The sequence below is a fragment of the Stigmatopora argus genome, chromosome 21, assembly GCF_051989625.1.
Source record: "Stigmatopora argus isolate UIUO_Sarg chromosome 21, RoL_Sarg_1.0, whole genome shotgun sequence".
Classification (NCBI taxonomy): Eukaryota; Metazoa; Chordata; class Actinopteri; order Syngnathiformes; family Syngnathidae; genus Stigmatopora; species Stigmatopora argus.
In genome coordinates, this window is record NC_135407.1 from 12,114,781 (window position 1) to 12,134,026 (window position 19,246).

Sequence of the window (19,246 nt, forward strand, 5' to 3'; positions counted from 1 at the left end):
ACATATAGGCATTAATGAAAAAACGAGACCATGCTCTCAAAATATCACTTAAAACTAAAAGGATTTATTGTGGAATATTTTGGCGCCCGTTAGTCTAGATAACACCTATTGTGGTATTAGGAGGCGGCTGTGAGTCGCAGATAGAATCGTCTGTTTATGAGCCAGGGTGCTGCTGACCTTCCAAGAAAGATAGCAGACATTGCCAAAACGATGACGAACGAGGGCAGATGTCCTTCATGTTTTCACTGTACTGTGCTCCGTCTATAAAAGACCCTGAGTTATGCAATTAAGTAGCTCTCGCCTCCTGTCTGGAACCAGAGCGTATTGTGCATTTTGTTCAACTTTAATAATTGCCGTCACAGACTTGGGAGCTGAAAGAAGAAGCGTTGAATGCTGTTTGCTCCACGCCCATAAAAAAGGTAAGATTTCTTACCATTTGACTGGCCATACGGTGTATGTGTGAGTGGCTGGCGTCAATGCTGTAGCTCTAATTATTATAATTATAATTGTAGCTTCCCAGGCGAAAAGGACCTGTGCTGAAAAAGATAGGAGGAAGGCCTCACTAGCATTGAGGCCAAAAAAGGGTCTCTGTGTGTTTTATTTAAAAAGACTGGAGTCAACCTGTTAAACTCTGAATGTAATCTCATTGTTTTGAAAAATCTTGAGAAGGGAAGTTTGATCCAGGGCCGTCACCCTGAGTTGCTTGCCTCATAAGAAAACTCGAGTGCTTTTGGCACGAAAGTTAATATACAAGTGTTAAAAGCAGTGGCGGTCGGTGCATTTTCTCGAAGCGCCTTCAACGTATCAATCCAACGCTCAAAAACTATTTTATGGCGATAAAACCTCTACTGCAGCTAGAGCTGTGACACATCAAAAATAATCAATAGATCAATGCACAAAAATTGTGTAAAATCCACTTCCTAGCAGCATTTCATGATTAAATACAAATACTGGAGCTTTTCAGACATTAAAACCAGGCCAGGGGGGAGATTTTCCCGGGAAAAGACAGCGATGAACGTCAATGGCGTACGGGCAAACATTGCCCGAAAATGGGGTAAAATCCAGCCGAAAACAGCATTTATTGATTAAATACAAATACTGGAGCTTTTTAGACAACAGAACCGGGCCCGGAGTATCATTTCCCCGGTAAAAAGACAGCGATGAACGTCGATACGTCCATACGTGAAATGACAAAAAATGCACTAAAATTAGGTAAAATCCACTTCCTAGCAGCATTTATTGATTGAATACAAATACTGGAGCTTTTGAGACATTACAACCAGGCCAGGGGGTGATTTCCTTGGGAAAAGACAGCGATGGACGTCAATGGCGAAATGGCAAAAATCAAACTGGGGTAAAATGGGGTAAAATCCACTTCCTAGCAGCATTTAGTGATTAAATACAAACACTGGAGCTTTTCAGATATCAGAACTGGGCCCACAATTGAAATATTATTTAGGAATATAGCCATATTAAACTCACCCAAAATTCTTTTTAACTGTACCCAATATCCATCCTCCTTTCTTTCTTCCTTCTTTCCTATCGCCATCGAAGCTAATGATGCAAGTCGAGCCTGTCCTGTCATGTTTCCGGCATAGTCCGTTTTGAAAATGGCTTTAAATCAACACAACAATATATTTACTTGTGCAGCTAAGTTAGCGCACTGAAAGTGGCGGGCACACACCATTTTCCTGGCTGTAACAGGCTTGCTAGCTTCGGAGTTGACCGCCCTTTCTTAATGATGTCCATTTTTTTCTGGAGAAGTCCGTCTGGAAAATAGCTTTGTGAGCAAATCTGCAACAGAATCCATTTGTTTTTGCCTCTGTTTTTGCTGTGAGTCGGCCATTGTGGGTGGAGTTTGCGATCTCTGGCTGCCTCACTATGGCTTTGGCCCACCTACTAGCCAATCATAGTTGGTGAAAGCAATGACGTATCCCAGCCAGCAAAATGCTATTGCATATGAAAAAGCATTGTGGGGTTGCCAACTCGAAATCTGATTGGTTAAAAGCAACAGTCTAGTTTAATGCAGCAGAGCCCGCAGAACTGATTGTGAAGGCTTTGAGGCAGATCTGATCTGGCAACAAATAATGGCTGAAATGTTATTGGTTAAATGCTTCAATATGAAAACACACATCTGGAAGCAGTGCAACCAGGGGGAAAGGCAATAAAAGGAAGCTAACAGACCATTTGGAACAATAAGTATTGATGGACAAAATATAATATGATTCAGATATTTCTTAGGCCAGCAGAGAAGGCCTTGAAGGCCCTGACGGCCCGCCACTGGTTAAAAGGTTATATGAAGCCATCAACTTTAATTTAATTGTAACATCTGTTTCAACTTTACTTCAGGTGTAGCGCATTGGTGAAATTGTAGTCACGACCTCCAAAAACGCATCATGACGAAACGCACTATCAATCCCAGTTTGCGCCTAAAAATAATTTGTGGGTTCGAGTGAACCCACCTATGAGTGTTCAAGCCAGTTTATGTTTGAGAAATCAGTCATACAGTTGCTATGAGAATGGTGGAGAATTGTGGTCAAAAGTTTACATACACTCGTGAAGAACATAATATCAAGGCTCTCTTGAGTTTCCAGTTATTTCTACAACTCTGATTTTTCTCTAATATAGTGATTGGCACAGATACTTCTTTGTCACAAAAAACATTCATGAAGTTTGGTTATTTTATGACTTTATTATGGGTGAACAGAAAAACAGTGATCAAATCTGCTGGGTCAAAAATATGCATACAGCAGCGCTAAAATTTGGTAACATGTCCCTTGGCCATTTTCACTTCAATTGGGCGTTTTTGGGAGCCATCCACAAGCTTCTGGTTGAATCTTTGACCACTCCTCTTGGCAGAATTGGTGTAGTTCAGTTAAATTTGATGGCTTTCTGACATGGAGTTGTTTCTTCAGCATTGTCCACAAGTTCTCAATGGGGTTGAAGTCAGAACTTTGGGAAGGCCATTCGAAAACCTTAATTCGAGCCTGATTTAGCCATTCCATTAACACTTTTGATGTGTGTTTGGGGTCATTGTCCTGTTGGAACACCCAACTGCGCCCACGACCCAATCTTTGGGCTGATGACTTTAGGTTTTATTGAAGAATTTGAAGGTAATGCTTCTTCTTTATTATCCCATTTACTCTTTGTAAGGCACCAGTTCCATTGGCAGCAAGACAGCCCCACAGCATAATACTACCACCACCGTGATTGACGGTAGGCATGGTGTACTTGGGGTTAAAGGCCTCACCTTTTCTCCTCCAAACATATTGCTGGGCATTGTGGCCAAACAGCTCGATTTTTGTTTCATCTGACCACAGAACTTTCCTCCAGAAGGTCTTATCTTTGTCCATGTGATCAGCAGCAAACTTCAGTCGAGCCTTAAGGTGCCGCTTTTGGAGCAAGGGCTGTCTTCTTGCACGGCAGCCTCCCAGTCCATGGAGATGCAAAACACGCTTGACTGTGGACACTGACACCTGTGTTCCAGCAGCTTCTATTTCTTGGCAGACCTGCTTTTTGGTGATTCTCGGTTGAATCTTCACCCTCCTGACCAATTTTCTCTCAGGAGCAGATAATAGCTTGCATTTTCTTCCTGATCGTGGCAGTGAAAAAACAGTGCCATGCACTTTATACTTATAAACAATTGTTTGCACTGTTGCTGTTGCTCATAAAAGAACCAAACTTCATTAATGTTTTTTTGTGACAAAGAAGTATCTGTTCCAATCACTCTATCAGAGAAAAATCTGAGTTGTAGAAATAACTGGAAACTCAAGAGAGCCATGACATTATGTTCTTCACAAGTGTATGTAAACTTTTGACCACAACTGTAATTATGTGGAGATGGAGAGCACCATCATGAGACAACTTAGTGATGGGCTGTCAAGGATTGACCAGAGCCAACTCCCCGGAAAGTTCAAGGTCTGGTGGTACCAGTTCATACTCTAAAGAAGGGTAATGTGGCCCTTGAAAATGAGCAAGATCTCCTCATCCACTGTGAGCAAGATGGATGGAAAAGCCAATTCATTTATCAGGAAGTGGTTAGGTCTACCATGGTGCCTTTCCAAAACGGGCCCCTTTGGAAGGAATGCACTGCAACTGCCACTGCATTCTATCAGTCTGGGCTACAGGCAAGCGAAGTGTAGGCTGGTTCTCAAACTAAGAGAGTCTACTTACCAGTCAGTAAGGAACGCCAACATCATGCTTCCCACTGGCCGGAGGTGGAACGCCCAGGCCGAGGTTGACCAAGCCATCAATAGACTGCAGCATCAGGAGCTTATGGGCAGAGTTAAGGCAGGAAGAGCAGGAGAAGATCCTGCAGGCAAGGCTCAGCTTCCTCATTCGCACAACCTACGACAGGCTTCCCTGTCCTCGTAACCTCCACCAATGGTTCGGGAAGGAGGGATGCTGCGCACTTTGCAACGCTAGCCTCCAGCACATCTTGTCAGGCTTCAAGACTGCACTTTCTCAGGGGCGCTACAGATGGCGCCATGATCCCTGAGGAAACTCGCTAAAGAGCTGGAGAGACGCCGAAAGAGCAGTAAAAATTTACCACCAGCAGAGATCCACGCCAACTTCGTCATGGAAGGGGGAAAAGAGATACACCAAGCTAAGAGAGACACTAAGGCCCTTTTCCCATGGTCAGGAGTGGGACATGAGGGTTGACCTCAACAGGCAGCTCCGATTCCCCATGGAGTTCATCACCACATCACTCCGCCCAGACATTGTAGTATGGTCCTCCAAGGCAAGAGCAGTGCACCTCATAGAACTACCAGTACCATCAGAGGAGGGGATTGAGGCCGCCTTCAAGCGCAAGAAGGCCAAATACTTGCAGCTGGCAGCTGAGTGCGATGAAATTGGCCTGAAGTGCACTATCTACCCAGTCGAGGTTGGCTGCCGAGGCTACGTCGGGCTTTCAACAACACTCCTCCTGAGGGATGCAGGGGTGTCTGGAGGCAGCCTGAGGAAGGCCATAAAAGAGCTTGCAGAGGAGGCAGAGAAAGGCAGCTTTTGGCTCTGGCTTAGGAGGAAGGACAGGAGGTGGGGAAACAACAGCTATACCCAACAACGGCTGTAGGAGACAGCTATCAGCTGCAGGGGGTGACAGGGAGACGTCTCTGTCACTGCTCCGCCACCAGGAGATGTTCCAGGATTAAAGGAGCAAAACATCAATGAACAGTGGTTCTTGGCTGATGACCCTGCAGCTGACCCATGGGCACTGGAGGAGGTGTTACAGGCAGCAATGCCAAGCAGGGAAAAACACCTACCTGTAAATCAACTGTCTATTAATGTATACTACAACTCAAAGAGTACCATCATGTAGTGCGTGGGAGAGTGCATGAGTGTGTGCCTTTGCCAGATGTAAAGAAGAATGAAGGCGTTAAATATAACGAAACATGCCATAAACGTATGATTTGCTAAGGAGTGCGTGGTAAATAAAAGTGTTACAAACGTATTGTTAAGTGTGAGAAGGACTACTGAAAGTGTGAGGACTACTGCAAGTGAGAGGGCGACTGAAAGACTATATTGGGTCCTGAGAAAGGGTACTAAAGTGTGAGTATTTTGGGTGCTCAGAAAGGCTACTAAAGGGCAAGTATTTTGGGTGCTGAGAAGGCCAACTCAGAGTGTGAATATTTTGTGTGCGAAGAGTTGAGCTAAGACTTAAGGTGCAATCGCTCAGTTAGAGTGGAGTTGGAATCTCTGAAAGCGTTGTAAGTTTTTTCCCTTCCGGAAACGAACTGACTGTTGGGTGGGGCAGCTCAGCGAGTATATCAGGGGGTGTGACAAATCGCACCTCCCTTCACGGAAGTATTAGGTACAATAGAGGAGTGTGCATTTTTATCATTTTTTTCTGTGACCATTGCATTCTTTTGAACTGTATTGCTCCCTTGAGGAGGATTTAGATTAACTCGGTGAATCCACAACCACCATTGACTAAGACGTTTGAATTTAAATCATTTTGTCTCAACAGTACTCTATCCAGTTTGATATGAACAGACGGTCTGTGTTAGATCTTGATTTATTGACATTAAACAAAGCTAGGTGGTTTTGTCTATTGGCGAACCTAACATTTATTGGATTTATTGGTCTTTCAAGGTTGGGAGTTAATATACCAAAAGGAGTCCAGGAGCTGAGCCAATATCTGGGAAGACCTTGGCCACTGCATTTAAGACCCTTTTAATGGGCTGGAATTCGACTCCGCATATGGGTACCCAAGATTGATGACTTATCCAAAAGAGTTGAAGAAATTGAAGCCCTGATCCAGTACAAAGTTGGTATAGTCACTGCGGGTGACATATACGAATTTACTCCAAAATAGGTAAATCCAGTGGTGGGCGGTCACGGCCTTCAAGGCCTTCTCTGCTGGCCTAAGAAATATCTGAATCATATTATAATTTGTCCATCAATACGTATTATTCCAAATGGTCTGTTAGCTTCCTTTCATTGCTTTTCCCACTGGTTACACTGCTTCCAGATGTGTGTTTTCATATTGAAGCATTTAACCAATCACATTTCAGCCATTATTTGTTGCCAGGAGCAGAAATCTGCCTCAAAGCCTTCACAATCAGTTCTGCGGGCTCTGCTGCATTAAACAAGACTGTTGCTTTTAACCAATCAGATTTCGAGTTGGCAACCCCACAATGCTTTTTCATAGGCATTGGCATTTTGCTGGCTGGGATACGTCATTGCTTTCACCAACTATTATTGGCTTGCTATAGAGAGTAGGCGGGCCAAAGCCATAGTGAGGCAGCCAGAGATCGCAAACTCCACCCACAATGGCCGACAGAGCAAAACAAATGGATTCTGTCGCAGATTTGCTCACAAAGCTATTTTCCAGACGGACTTCTCCAGAAAAAAATGGACATCATTAAGAAAGGGCGGTCAACTCCAAAGCTAGCAAGCCTGTTACAGCCGGGAAAATGGTGTGTGCGGCACTTTCAGTGCGCTAACTTAGCTCCACAAGCAAATAGTATATTGTTGTTTTGATTTAAAGCCATTTTCAAAACGGACTATGCCAGAAATATGACAGGACAGGCTCGACTTTCATCATTAGCTTCGATGGCGATAGGAAAGAAGGAAGAAAGAAAGGAGGATGGATATTGTGTACAGTTAAAAAGGATTTTTGGTGAGTAAAATATGGCTATATTCCTAAATAATATTTCAATTGTGGGCCCGGTTCTGATATCTGAAAAGCTCCAGTGTTTGTAATTAATCACTAAATGCTGCTAGGAAGCTAATTTTACCCCATTTTACCCCAGTTTAATTTTTGCCGTTTCGCCATTGACGTCCATCGCTGCCTTTCCCGGGAAAAATCACCCCCTGGCCTGGTTTTAATGTCTCAAAAGCTCCAGTATTTGTATTAAATCAATAAATGCTGCTAAGAAGTGGATTTTACCTCATTTTAGTGCATTTTTTTGCTGTTTTACGTATAGACGTATCGACGTTCATTGCTGTCTTTTTACCGTGGAAATGATACTCTTTGATGATACTTTTCTGATGTCTAAAAAGCTCCAGTATTTGTATTTGATCAATAAATGCTGTTTTCGGCTTGATTTTACCCCATTTTCGGGCAATGTTTGCCCGTACGCCATTGACGTTCATCGCTGTCTTTTCCCAAGAAAATCACCCCCCTGGCCTGGTTTTAATGTTTATAGCCATAAAATAGTTTTTGAGGGTTGGATTGATATATTGAAGGCGCTACCAGAAAATGCACAGACCGCCACTGGGAAAATCCAAATGATAATAGCCCAGAACAACGTCTCGTGTGTAAGGATCGAAAAATTTGTTGAGAACCAGTCTGCCTCGAGCTTTAAACGCTGAAATTTATGGATGTCAAAATATGACTTTGCTGGCCTGCTTAAAAAAATGAGGAAAAATATATACCTGCAGGTAAAAGTAAATTAAATAAAAAAAATTAAAAAATGATAAATGTAGTTATAAAGAGACAAAAATAAAACTGGGGGTTTTAATAATAATAAAAAGTTTGGTTGTCTGATTTTGTTATAAGTGGATTCAAATGTGTATGGGACAGTCGTATGTCTCCATTATTTTCTTTTTTCTGTCTTCTAGTCTTCTCACAGCTGTGATTTAATGTGTATGTGATGTGTTTATTTGTTGCTATCAAACTGGGCCGGGAGTCTTTCCTTCTATCATTATTGTTGTTGTTTCTCTTTTATCGTGCTTAAATCTGTGTTTTGGGAAAATTATGGAAAATTACGGGGGCGAAGGAGTGAAATGTATGACGGAAGAACATTGTCAAAATTCTTTACAAATTTATCTAATTGCGAAAGCTCTTTTTAGTTGTGAATATTATTGATATTGGCATTACGGCAGATAGACCGACACAATGTGTTGTGTGAGTTGGGTTAGAAGGGGTGTCAAACTCATTTTTTGTCGCGGGCCACATGGTAGTTTTGATTACATCCGGAGGACCGTTATGTCTTCCAAATAGGCTGCCAAAATTAATCGAGTAATAAATTGACAGCTTTCTCGATCGTGATAATCGATAGATCATTTTTGGACATTCAAATTAGTACACATTTTTGCAAGTATTGATTTAAAATGAGGAAACACAGGAAATAATCTACAATCTTCATTTGAATTTCATCATAAAAGAGAAAGTTGGCACTCATCATTTACTTTCTCGGGCCACACAAAATGATGCGGCGGGCCAGATTTGGCCCCTACTTTGACATTCCACATGTGGGTTAGATTTTGTTTAGTACTGTGGAGTGTGTCCAAGCAATGGATTGTTTGGCCTCTAGTGGAATGGTGTTGGGAATTTTTTAAACGTGTCTGGATGTTAATTTAGTGGGTTGATCGTTTGATTTGAGTCTGACTTGAAAAGACGTCCAAACGGAAAATCGGTGTAATTCGGCTAGTGATTTTGCTGTCCTGCCCTCCTTGGCTCAACAATATGGGGGTGATTTGCAAATGAGATCTTAAATGTTAAGAAGTATTTGGGTTTTAATGATATCAAACATGAAAACAACAATGCAGAAACAGGATTCATTCGAACAATTAGGCAAATAGTAGCTGGCTGGTTTGGATAAATTAATCGATTTTAGATTAGCATAATTTCCCTAGGACTGGGGAGACATCGAGTGTTGTCAGTGCACGGAAGACGTTCCCTGTTCTGTCCTGGGTGGGTGGAATATGCTTTGTCATGACTATTTGAATATTTACAGATTGCATAAGCATTGAACAATTGATGTCAACTAGATGAAGTATCTTTCTAGTGCCTTGAAGGGAAGGCATACAAATTGAGAGAATCAAGGCTTAAAATTTGCACGCTTGTCATTGCAATTACAGGATTTAATTCAGCTAAATGTTAGATTACAAATGTAACGATTGGCAAGGACAATCTTAAAAACGGGAATTTGACAACGCTCCAAGCTCCATAAGCTCTAACTAAGAAACAGATTATGTTTGTCGCTTTTGGGTTTGACAAACTGTGGTGGTGCAATGGGTTCTAGATTACTTAGGGAATGTGGCCCCCATTTCTAAAACCAATTCGAGAAAATTTGGAAATTAGCTCTATTCTGCACTAGACACCCAAGATTTAGCAGGCCTTTCATGGCATAAAACAAGTGCTAGTGTATGGTCAACATCACCACTTCCAAATTATTGGAGATGACATCCCTAGGAGAGTAAGCACACAAACAATGTTTTGCCTTCCACACAATAAGACTACTAAATTCATCCTTTCTTGGAGAAAAATCTTTTTAGAATCGTCAAATGTAGTCCCATGCAAAGCATCAGACTATGGTAAACAGTACGAAAGGTACCTGAAAGTCCTGAATAGAAATTAGGGAAATCTTTTCGCAGAATTTTTGTGAACATAAACTTCTTTTTTATTATGTTATTGATGAGTAAATATTTCCAAGGAACAGTTTGCGCATAAATATTAAGGGTTGTTTTCTTTTTACATCATGTTTGTCACAATTTTCAAGTCAAAAGTTTATAATGACAGGTTTCCAATGATTAAGTTAAATGTTGTTTTGTTTGATTTTTTTTCAGAATTTTGATTAGTGAAGTAGGCTGCCTTCTTTTAATTTCTTACCTTTCTTCTTTTTCTCGTCTTTTGAACTTTACCAGAACTGACTTTGGGTTTATTTTGTTTTTGTTAACACTTTTAAATTTATCCTAATTGATTCGATACGCATGTAACAAAATTGTCCTGACAATTAATGATTGAATTTAACTGTAAATTGTTTTTATCTTTTTGATGTTGAAGTGCATAATTGGGAGAAATTAAACTAAATTTTGATTTTATGTCTAACTATTGAAAAACATGTATTAAAAAAGTTTTATAGGAGATGATAGACAAACTATAAAGACAATGTAATGTTAAATTTTTGCAAAAAGCTACTAGTGTGGTATTTTAATTTCAAACAAATGGTTTTAATATGCAACGCGATACACATTATTTAATTAATTTGGAGTTGTTCATTAGCATGCATTTGATAAGTTATGTGGCTTATTTGCTGTAAAAGGCACGGTTTTAATAGATAAAAATGATAGATAACGGGATCGTCTCGACTCGCTTTACCTGGGAAACGTGAAAGGTGGGGGGTGCGGAGGGCCGTTGGGAGCTTGGGGCGCATGGCGCATGGGTTTATCACCCGTTCAATTGCGTAGGGGCCGATGAAGCAGGGGGACAGCTTCCGGGACTCGGTCCTAAGAGGGAAGAGCATTGTAGCGCAGCCCGGGCTTGTTCCCAGATACGGGCACATCGTAGGGTGGGAGTTGTGAGCGTATTCAATCCAGGACAGCTGGTCGCTCAAGGTAGTAGGGTTGGCATGTGTGGTGCAGCAAAGTGCTCCCTCGAGCTGCTGGTTGGTGCGTTCACACTGACCGTTAGTCTGAGGATAATAACCAGAGGAGAGGCTAACTGTTATGTTAAGGGCTGAACAGAAAGCAGACCAGACGTGAAAGGTGAATTGGGGACCCCGGTCAGAGACAATGTCGGCAGGGATTCCATGCATATGGAACACATGCTGTACAAGTAGGTCGGCCGTCTCCTGGTGCTGAGGGTAGTTTGCGGAGGGCGATGAAGTGTGCAGCTTTGGAAAATCGGTCAGTTATGGTCAGAATGACTGTGTTACTCCGGGAGGGTTCAGCCTTTGGGCTGACTTGATATATTCCAGGTTTTTGTGGTCGGTCAAAACCACAAAACGCTGACTTGCCCCTTTCAGGGGTGCCGCCATTCCTCTAAGGCCAGCTTCACTGTGAGTAATTCCTAGTCCCCAATGCCCTAGTTGCATTCTGCTGGAGTCAACCTAGCCCCAGGGGTGCACCTTTCCATCCCCTTGATTGTGCTGCGAGAGGCATCGACCTCCACAATAAACTGTAAATTTGGGTCTAGGTGGGTGAGGACGGCAGCAGAGGTAAATCGGGACTTGAGGTCAAGGAAAGATGCTTCTGCTGCATCCGACCAATAGAACGGGAATTTTGTGGACGTGAGTGCTGTGAGGGGAGCAGCGGCGCTAATAAAATGCCTAATAAAACGCCTGATAAAATGCCTATAGAAATTTGCGAATCCCAAAAAGCGCTGTATCTCCTTCCTTCCCTTAGGCCTGGGCCACTGAGTGACGGCTGCCATCTTCTTGGGTCCAACTGCACCTCCCCATCGGCCAGCACATACACAAGAAAGATGGTCTGTGGGACATGAAATTCACATTTTTCGGTCTTAACGTAAAGGGGATTCTTAGGGAGGCATTGCAACACCTGGTGCACGTGCGGTTTGTGTTCCGTAAGACTGCGCAAAAAAAATAAGATGTCGTCCAGATAAACGAATACAAACTGGTTCAACATATCTCGGAGGACATCATTTATGAGGGACTGGAACACCGCCGGTTCATTACAGAGGGCGAAAGGCACCACCAGGTACTCAAAATGGCCCAGGCGGATGGTGAAAGCCGTCTTCCATTCGTCCCACTCCCGAATGCAGACAAGATGGTAGACATTGTGGAGGTCCAACTTAGTAAAAATGTAAGCACCATGAAGTGGAGTAAAAGCTGAGTGATTTCGTTCAGGCCTCGGTAGTCAATGCAGGGGCGGAGCAAACCATCCTTCTTTTCCACAAAGAAGAATCCAGCCTCGAAAAGGGAGGAGGATGGGCGGATGCCACCTCCTGCTAGTGCGTCAGAGATGTAGTCCTCCAGTGCCTCCCGCTCGGGTCTGGAGATGTTGAAGAGGCCCCTGGGAAGAGTAGCACCAGGCAAAAGGTTAATAGCATAATCATAAGGGCGATGCGGAGGAAGTGCCCTAGAACGGTCCTTGCTAAAAACATGTGAAAGGTCGTGATAACTGTCCGGCACAGTGGCTAAGTCCGGGGGGTCTTGCCTCGGAGATGACCTTATGGGCCTTATTGATTGGAGACACCTGGTATGGCAGACTGGACTCCAGGCTGTAACCTTGGGTCCAGACCAGTCGATCACTGGATTGTGTTCTCTCAGCCAAGGAAGACCCAGAACAATGGGAGTCTCCGGATAGTCCAAGATATAAAAGCACACCATCTCGTGGTGGTTGCCGGATAAGCGGAGGAGAATTGGATCCGTCCTTAACTCTAATCTGCCTAAGGAACACCCGCCAAGTGCAGAAATTCTCAGTCGTCTACCCAATGGCCGGGTCCCGATGCCAAGTCGGGAAGCCACGGAGAGGTCGATAAAGCTCTCGTCCTTGTTTCGGCCTCGTATCTTGTGGTTGTTTTCTGTTCTGGAGGGTTTTTGGAAGACATACAAGACATACTGAGACTCAGGGTTGGTTCTCACATCCACATGGCTTTATTGCGAGAGCGAACACTTCTTGATTGTCAGGAGTGCCCTTTTGGCCCTCCTGGGTTGCCGTCGACACGTACCGGCTGTAGCCAATTCAATGATTATTTTCGGTTCCTGTATTTAAGTAGGCGACGCGTCATCACACGTCGCCGGATCATCACTCTACCATTGACTGTGGTTAGCAGTTGCTAGCGGTAGCTAGCGGTCGTTATGCTGCTGCATTTCTGTTTGCCTCTGTCCGTATGCGCGCCGCATGCGGCCACGCTTGTTTGCACGTTTTGGTTGATGCATTAAAGGACTCGTTATCACGCTAATGCCTCGTCCTCTCCTGCCTCCTGCATTTGGGTCGACCTCCTTCCACGATCGCGTCACACGACGCGGCGCGACCGTAACTGATACCCCCGATCGCGCTGCGACGACCCAGCGACGCAGCGTGATCATAACAGAATGATCCGGCCATAATGGACCCAGCGGGAGGCTACCCACGCTCGAGCCGACGCGCTCGTCGACGCCAGCCTCCCTCGGCCCCTTTGGAACGCCAAGTTTTTGTCCGTTGGGACACGGACTTTTCTGAAGGTGAGGACGACGGGGGGCTAATAGACTTAGAGGCTGGATATTGGGGCTCCGACCTTTCTGAAGAGGAGGACGGCCAGCGGCTAGGTGAGCTGGAGGCTGGAGATTCGGTCTGGGACGGCTATTTTCTTAGCCGATACGGAATCCGATACGCTCCAACTAAAGACGCTGAACGTTATGCCCCACTGGAGAAGGATCGCATTTTCCCCTCCGACTACTCAGACCTGGATTACCCCGCCCAGCATCTGCCAGGTCCGCGGGCCATCTACACAGGACCACCGCGTGGCGGCCGGCGGGGGGGCTCCGGTAGGAGTTTCGAACACCGCCCGTCTTGTTTTTTTGGGGAGGCGCAGCAGCGAAGTATTTCACCTGGTTGGCTGGCCAGCTACGATGGGCCACCACGTGGTGGTCGGCATGCTGTGACGCCCTCCCGGAGGCGGCGGCGAGCGCCACGTCGCAGGGAGAAGCAAAGGCAGGGCCTGGACGCTCGAGCCCCTGATCAGGCTTCTCGGCCGACCACGCCGCCCCCAGCTCCGCGGCCGACCACGCCGCCCCCAGCTCCGCGGCCGACCACGCCGCCCCCAGCTCCGCGGCCGACCACGCTGCTCCCAGCTCCGCGGCCGACCACGCCGCTCCCAGCTCCGCGGCCGACCACGCCGCTCCCAGCTCCGCGGCCGACCACGCCGCTCCCAGCTCCGCGGCCGACCACGCCGCTCCCAGCTCCGCAGATTCCCGTGCCCAAGCCACGCACAATACTCCCATTGCCACCGGGGCCGCCAGTCGCACCCGTGCCGAAGCCACGAACCAGGCTTCCGGTCCCGGCGGGCCTGCCGAGCTCCGTTCTGCCGAGCTCCGTTCTGCCGAGCTCCGTTCTGCCGAGCTCCGTTTTGCCGAGCTCCGTTCTGCCGAGCTCTGTTTGGCCAAGTCCCAGACTGGTAAATTACATCCTTGCCGGTTTCGGCCGGCCCGGTTTCCGCCTCACCCCGGCTGATTTCCTCGAGCCCAGCCCTCTCCCGCCCAGCCCTCTCCCGCCCAGCCCTCTCCCGCCCAGCCCTCTCCCGCCCAGCCCTCTCCCGCCCAGCCCTCTCCCGCCCAGCCCTCTCCCGCCCAGCCCTCTCCCGCCCAGCCCTCTCCCGCCCCTCTCTCTCCCGCCCAGCTCTCTCCCGCCCGGAAGTGGCGGCGACGCGCCGGGGCCCCTGGACGAGGGGTTCGGCGAGGGAGAGAGGGACTCTCCGGCGCCCCTGGACGAGGGGGCCGGCGAGGGAGAGAGGGACTCTCCGGCGCCCCTGGACGAGGGGGCCGGCGAGGGAGAGAGGGACTCTCCGGCGCCCCTGGACGAGGGGGCCGGCGAGGGAGAGAGGGACTCTCCGGCGCCCCTGGACGAGGGGGCCGGCGAGGGAGAGAGGGACTCTCCGGCGCCCCTGGACGAGGGGGCCGGCGAGGGAGAGAGGGACTCTCCGGCGCCCCTGGACGAGGGGGCCGGCGAGGGAGAGAGGGACTCTCCGGCGCCCCTGGACGAGGGGGCCGGCGAGGGAGAGAGGGACTCTCCGGCGCCCCTGGACGAGGGGGCCGGCGAGGGAGAGAGGGACTCTCCGGCGCCCCTGGACGAGGGGGCCGGCGAGGGAGAGAGGGACTCTCCGGCGCCCCTGCGCGAGGGGCCCGGCGACGGCGAGAGGGACCCTCCTGCCCTCCCGACCGAGGGGCCCGGCGACGGCGAGAATGACCCTCCTGCCCTCCCGACCGAGGGGCCCGGCGACGGCGAGAATGACCCTCCTGCCCTCCCGACCGAGGGGCCCGGCGACGGCGAGAATAACCCTCCTGCCCTCCCGACCGAGGGGGCAGGCGACCCCCCGAACAGCCAGGGTAAGGCACCCGACGACCATGCTAAAGTTCCGTTGTCTGTTAAAGGCAGGGGACTTGGCCAGCACCCAAAGCACCAGCAGGGAGGCCCGCAGGACCGGCTACTCCCACTCCTCTCCAAGCGCCGAGGTCTGCTGGAGAGGCCTCTCCTACGTCTCGTCACCGGCCGGCACGGACGCCCGCCGGACCGACCCTGCCCACGCCTCGTCATCGGCCGGCGCGGACGCCCGCCGGACCGACCCTGCCCACGCCTCGTCATCGGCCGGCGCGGACGGCCGCCGGACCGACCATGCCCACGCCTCGTCATCGGCCGGCGCAGACGCCCGCCGGACCGACCATGCCCACGCCTCGTCATCGGCCGGCGCGGACGCCCGCCGGACCGACCATGCCCACGCCTCGTCATCGGCCGGCGCAGACGCCCGCCGGACCGACCATGCCCACGCCTCGTCATCGGCCGGCGCGGACGCCCGCCGGACCGACCATGCCCACGCCTCGTCATCGGCCGGCGCGGACGCCCGCCGGACCGACCACGTCTTCGCCTCGTCTCTGGCCGGCGCGGACGCCCGCCGAACCGGCCACTCTCCCGTTGCTTCACGGGCTGGCGCGGACGCCCGCCGGACCGGCCAAACTCTCGTTGCTTCACGGGCTGGCGCGGACGCCCCCCGGACCAAGTGTACAGTTCCCACCTGCCCTCCCTGGCTGCTTTTCCGTTTTTCATGGACATTTGGCTTTGGGGCGTCTGGAATCCGTCCCTTAGGGGGGAGGTACTGTCAGGAGTGCCCTTTTGGCCCTCCTGGGTTGCCGTCGACACGTACCGGCTGTAGCCAATTCAATGATTATTTTCGGTTCCTGTATTTAAGTAGGCGACGCGTCATCACACGTCGCCGGATCATCACTCTACCATTGACTGTGGTTAGCAGTTGCTAGCGGTAGCTAGCGGTCGTTATGCTGCTGCATTTCTGTTTGCCTCTGTCCGTATGCGCGCCGCATGCGGCCACGCTTGTTTGCACGTTTTGGTTGATGCATTAAAGGACTCGTTATCACGCTAATGCCTCGTCCTCTCCTGCCTCCTGCATTTGGGTCGACCTCCTTCCACGATCGCGTCACACGACGCGGCGCGACCGTAACTGATACCCCCGATCGCGCTGCGACGACCCAGCGACGCAGCGTGATCATAACATTGATAGCTTATTCATGTTTATATTCTTTTCCAGCAGGTAAAAGTGGGCGTTAACTTGAATATCAGTGGGTGTGTTTCAGTTTAGAAGAAACTTTCCAAATCTGGGCTTTTCTCCTAAATCGAGCTGGTCCAGGCAATTCTGGGGGCAAGCCCAGCGTTCACTTTCCAACGATAGCAAGGAGGGGCATATTTAAAAAAAAATGCAATGTAGGTAAAAGTGAGGTTCGCCATTAGACATCCACAAAAACATGCATAAATAAATAGGAATGACAACATGGATTTTCACTTGCAACGACGGACGTTGAGGAATGCTCCCCAACCGCGTTCTGCACTTTCTTTCTTTTGTCCACTTTTATTACACATGATTACATGGATGTCCCAACTCTAAAGCAAGGGGTGGATTACAAAATTGGGACGTCAGAGTTTTCAAAACATGTTTACAACCTCATTACTATTGACAAAACACAAGGCACAGGGACTCCTCGACACATCACGTTTTGAATAAGGATGAACAAAACGTCATTCGTTGGTGGAAAGAAATGAAATGATGGGAAGAGGAGGACCGCCTCTTGCAGGTACCCGCTCCAAATAGCCATCCTTGCATTCCCACACCGGCGCCTCATTCTTGCATGGCCACACCGGGGGCTCGCTCCTGCGCACCAACACCGGGGCTTCGAAGGACGCGGACGTCCATCCTTTTGGTGTGGGCCCCGACGGCGTGAACTTGGAGGCCAAGGACAGAGACCCTGAGTGAGCGAACTTGGAGGCCGAGGATGGAGACTCCGACGACCGAGCATGTCTTGAGGACGTCTGCCGTTTTGAAACATGGCATGATTATGGCAGCCATTTTTAGATGGGGCATGATTACGGCAGCCATTTTTAGACGGGGCATGATTACGGCGGCCATTTTGGGAAAGGGCAGGATGACGGCTGCCTATTCGAGATGGAGCAGGATGACGGCTGCTTATTCGAGATGAGGCAGGATGACGGAGGCCATTTTGAGACAGGGCAGGATGACGGAAACCTATTCAAGACGTTGCAGGATATAGCATGACAATGTGGGACAATTTGGGGGCATGGGAAGAGGAGGACCGCCTCTTGCAGGTTCCTCCGCACCAACACCAGCACCTCGCTCCTGCGCCCTGACGCCAGCACCGGCGCCCCGCCTACCAACACTAGAAGACTTATGTGAAATTCTAAGTGCCTTGGACAGACTAGAGGGCTTAGAGAACAATACCTGAAAATGCCATGGAACACACTTTTACTTCTAGTTTAATTTTAAATAATTTCCCATTATTTTAGGAAACATATATTCAAAATGATTTGCCGAGAACCTTAATTCAAAGATTAATCTCAACGTTTCACATGCTGGTGTAAGTTTTCTGGAGTAGGATTTCTGGATTTACAATTTCATTACAGTAGTACTTACTGTTACTACTACTTTATTTTCTCTATTTCTTCTGCCGCGTATTGTTCTGCATGTGTTTGGCCGAGAATAAATGCCCTAAATGAATGTTATCTGTAACGGGCCGTATATGGCCGCGGGCCGAGGTTGAAAAACTTACACACACGATCCGGGGGCGGGGAGAGCGCGCGAATCTCGTTTCGGCGAAACGTCCGTTTGGCGAACTGTCCGTCGGCCAAACGTCCGTCGGCCAAACTTCTTTCGGCGAATCGTCTGGTCACGACCGTTATGGGTGCGAGTTGATGGTCGTCGTTACCAAAATCAAATGATTGTAAATGTGCATTTAAAGTGTTGCTGCTGCTTGGTTGATTTGGGTAATTTGTGTTGGTAGTTATTGTTTCCAAAGGGGTTGGGCTGACTGTGTGGTTGCTGCTGTCTTGATTTTTGGTAAGTAAACTTCATTTTAACCTTAGCTCTCTCCAGAATAATCATGTTTTATTTCACTTTTCAGGATCCCCATGAAGGAGAATTCTATTTCTACATATTCCTCAAATATTGTGTGCTACTTTGTTTTGGTATCCTACTAACGCTTTGGCTGGATTGAATTTTACTGCTGAATTGCTTCTCATATCATATCTGTATATTTTGCTTGATTGATACAAGTGCTGAACTTCTTCTGTATCATACCTGTACATAATTGTATACAAATGTTTGCTGTGCGATGCGTGTAACTGAAATATTCATTTCTCATCTAACCCATTTCCCCACCAAAAATTGGATAGCGCAACAACTGTCTTTTGGTTCTAAACAAGCAGGCACCTCTGCTTTTCAACATCTATATGTGAATATGTAAGATTGTAGCCGAGGGCACACACACACACACACACACACACACACAACTAGCGCAGTTTTAGACAACGTTGTGATCGCAATTTTGTTCCTCTAACAACCAGACTTTAAGATGTTTGGCAAAGAGGTTCAGAGACAGGAGTTCACGTACGGTAATTTGAATTGAGTTCCAGGTATGTGAGTCATGGACAGAGAAGGTGCTTTTGCTGAATGAACTCTTTTTGAAGGGAACCACAGTCATGGCCAAAAGTTTTGAGAATTACACAAATGTTACATTTTCACAACGTCTGTTCCTTCATGGTTTTTAGACATTTGCCAGATGTTTCTATGGTATAATGACTTTCAATTAGAACCATTTCCCAAATATCAAAAGCTTTTCCAGTAATACCTCGTCATATGAGTGCTCTGACATACAAGCAATTTGAGATACGAGTAAAATTTTGAGCAAATATTTACCTTGAGATACGAGACAAATTTTGATATAAGAGCATACAGTCAGGCGGCCCGGTGGCGCGAGTGAGTGGTAAGCTCTGGGGTCCTGGTTTCAAATCCAGGTCATATCCACATTCCAAAAACATGCATGGGAGGTTGATTGGAAAC

At 47.8% G+C, this 19,246-nt stretch overlaps 1 protein-coding gene across 1 annotated transcript; it reads left to right on the top strand.

Annotated features, from left to right (window-relative positions):
• The first annotated feature begins 280 nt into the window (after positions 1 to 280).
• On the top strand, positions 281 to 17,446 carry LOC144067510 (uncharacterized). Its single transcript, XM_077591327.1, has 3 exons — positions 281 to 419; positions 11,575 to 14,507; positions 17,310 to 17,446. Exons 2-3 carry the CDS (start codon positions 13,241 to 13,243, stop codon positions 17,444 to 17,446), a joined length of 1,404 nt encoding a protein of 467 aa, XP_077447453.1. The 5' UTR covers positions 281 to 419; positions 11,575 to 13,240.
• The last annotated feature ends 1,800 nt before the right edge of the window (positions 17,447 to 19,246 follow it).

Coding starts and splice junctions, on each gene's coding strand:
- LOC144067510 (XM_077591327.1), top strand. CDS start 13,241: ATGGACCCAGCGGGAGGCTACCCACGCTCGAGCCGACGCGCTCGTCGA. Junction 14,508..17,309: donor GCCCCTCTCTCTCCCGCCCA/GCTCTCTCCCGC, acceptor ATTTTGGGAAAG/GGCAGGATGACGGCTGCCTA.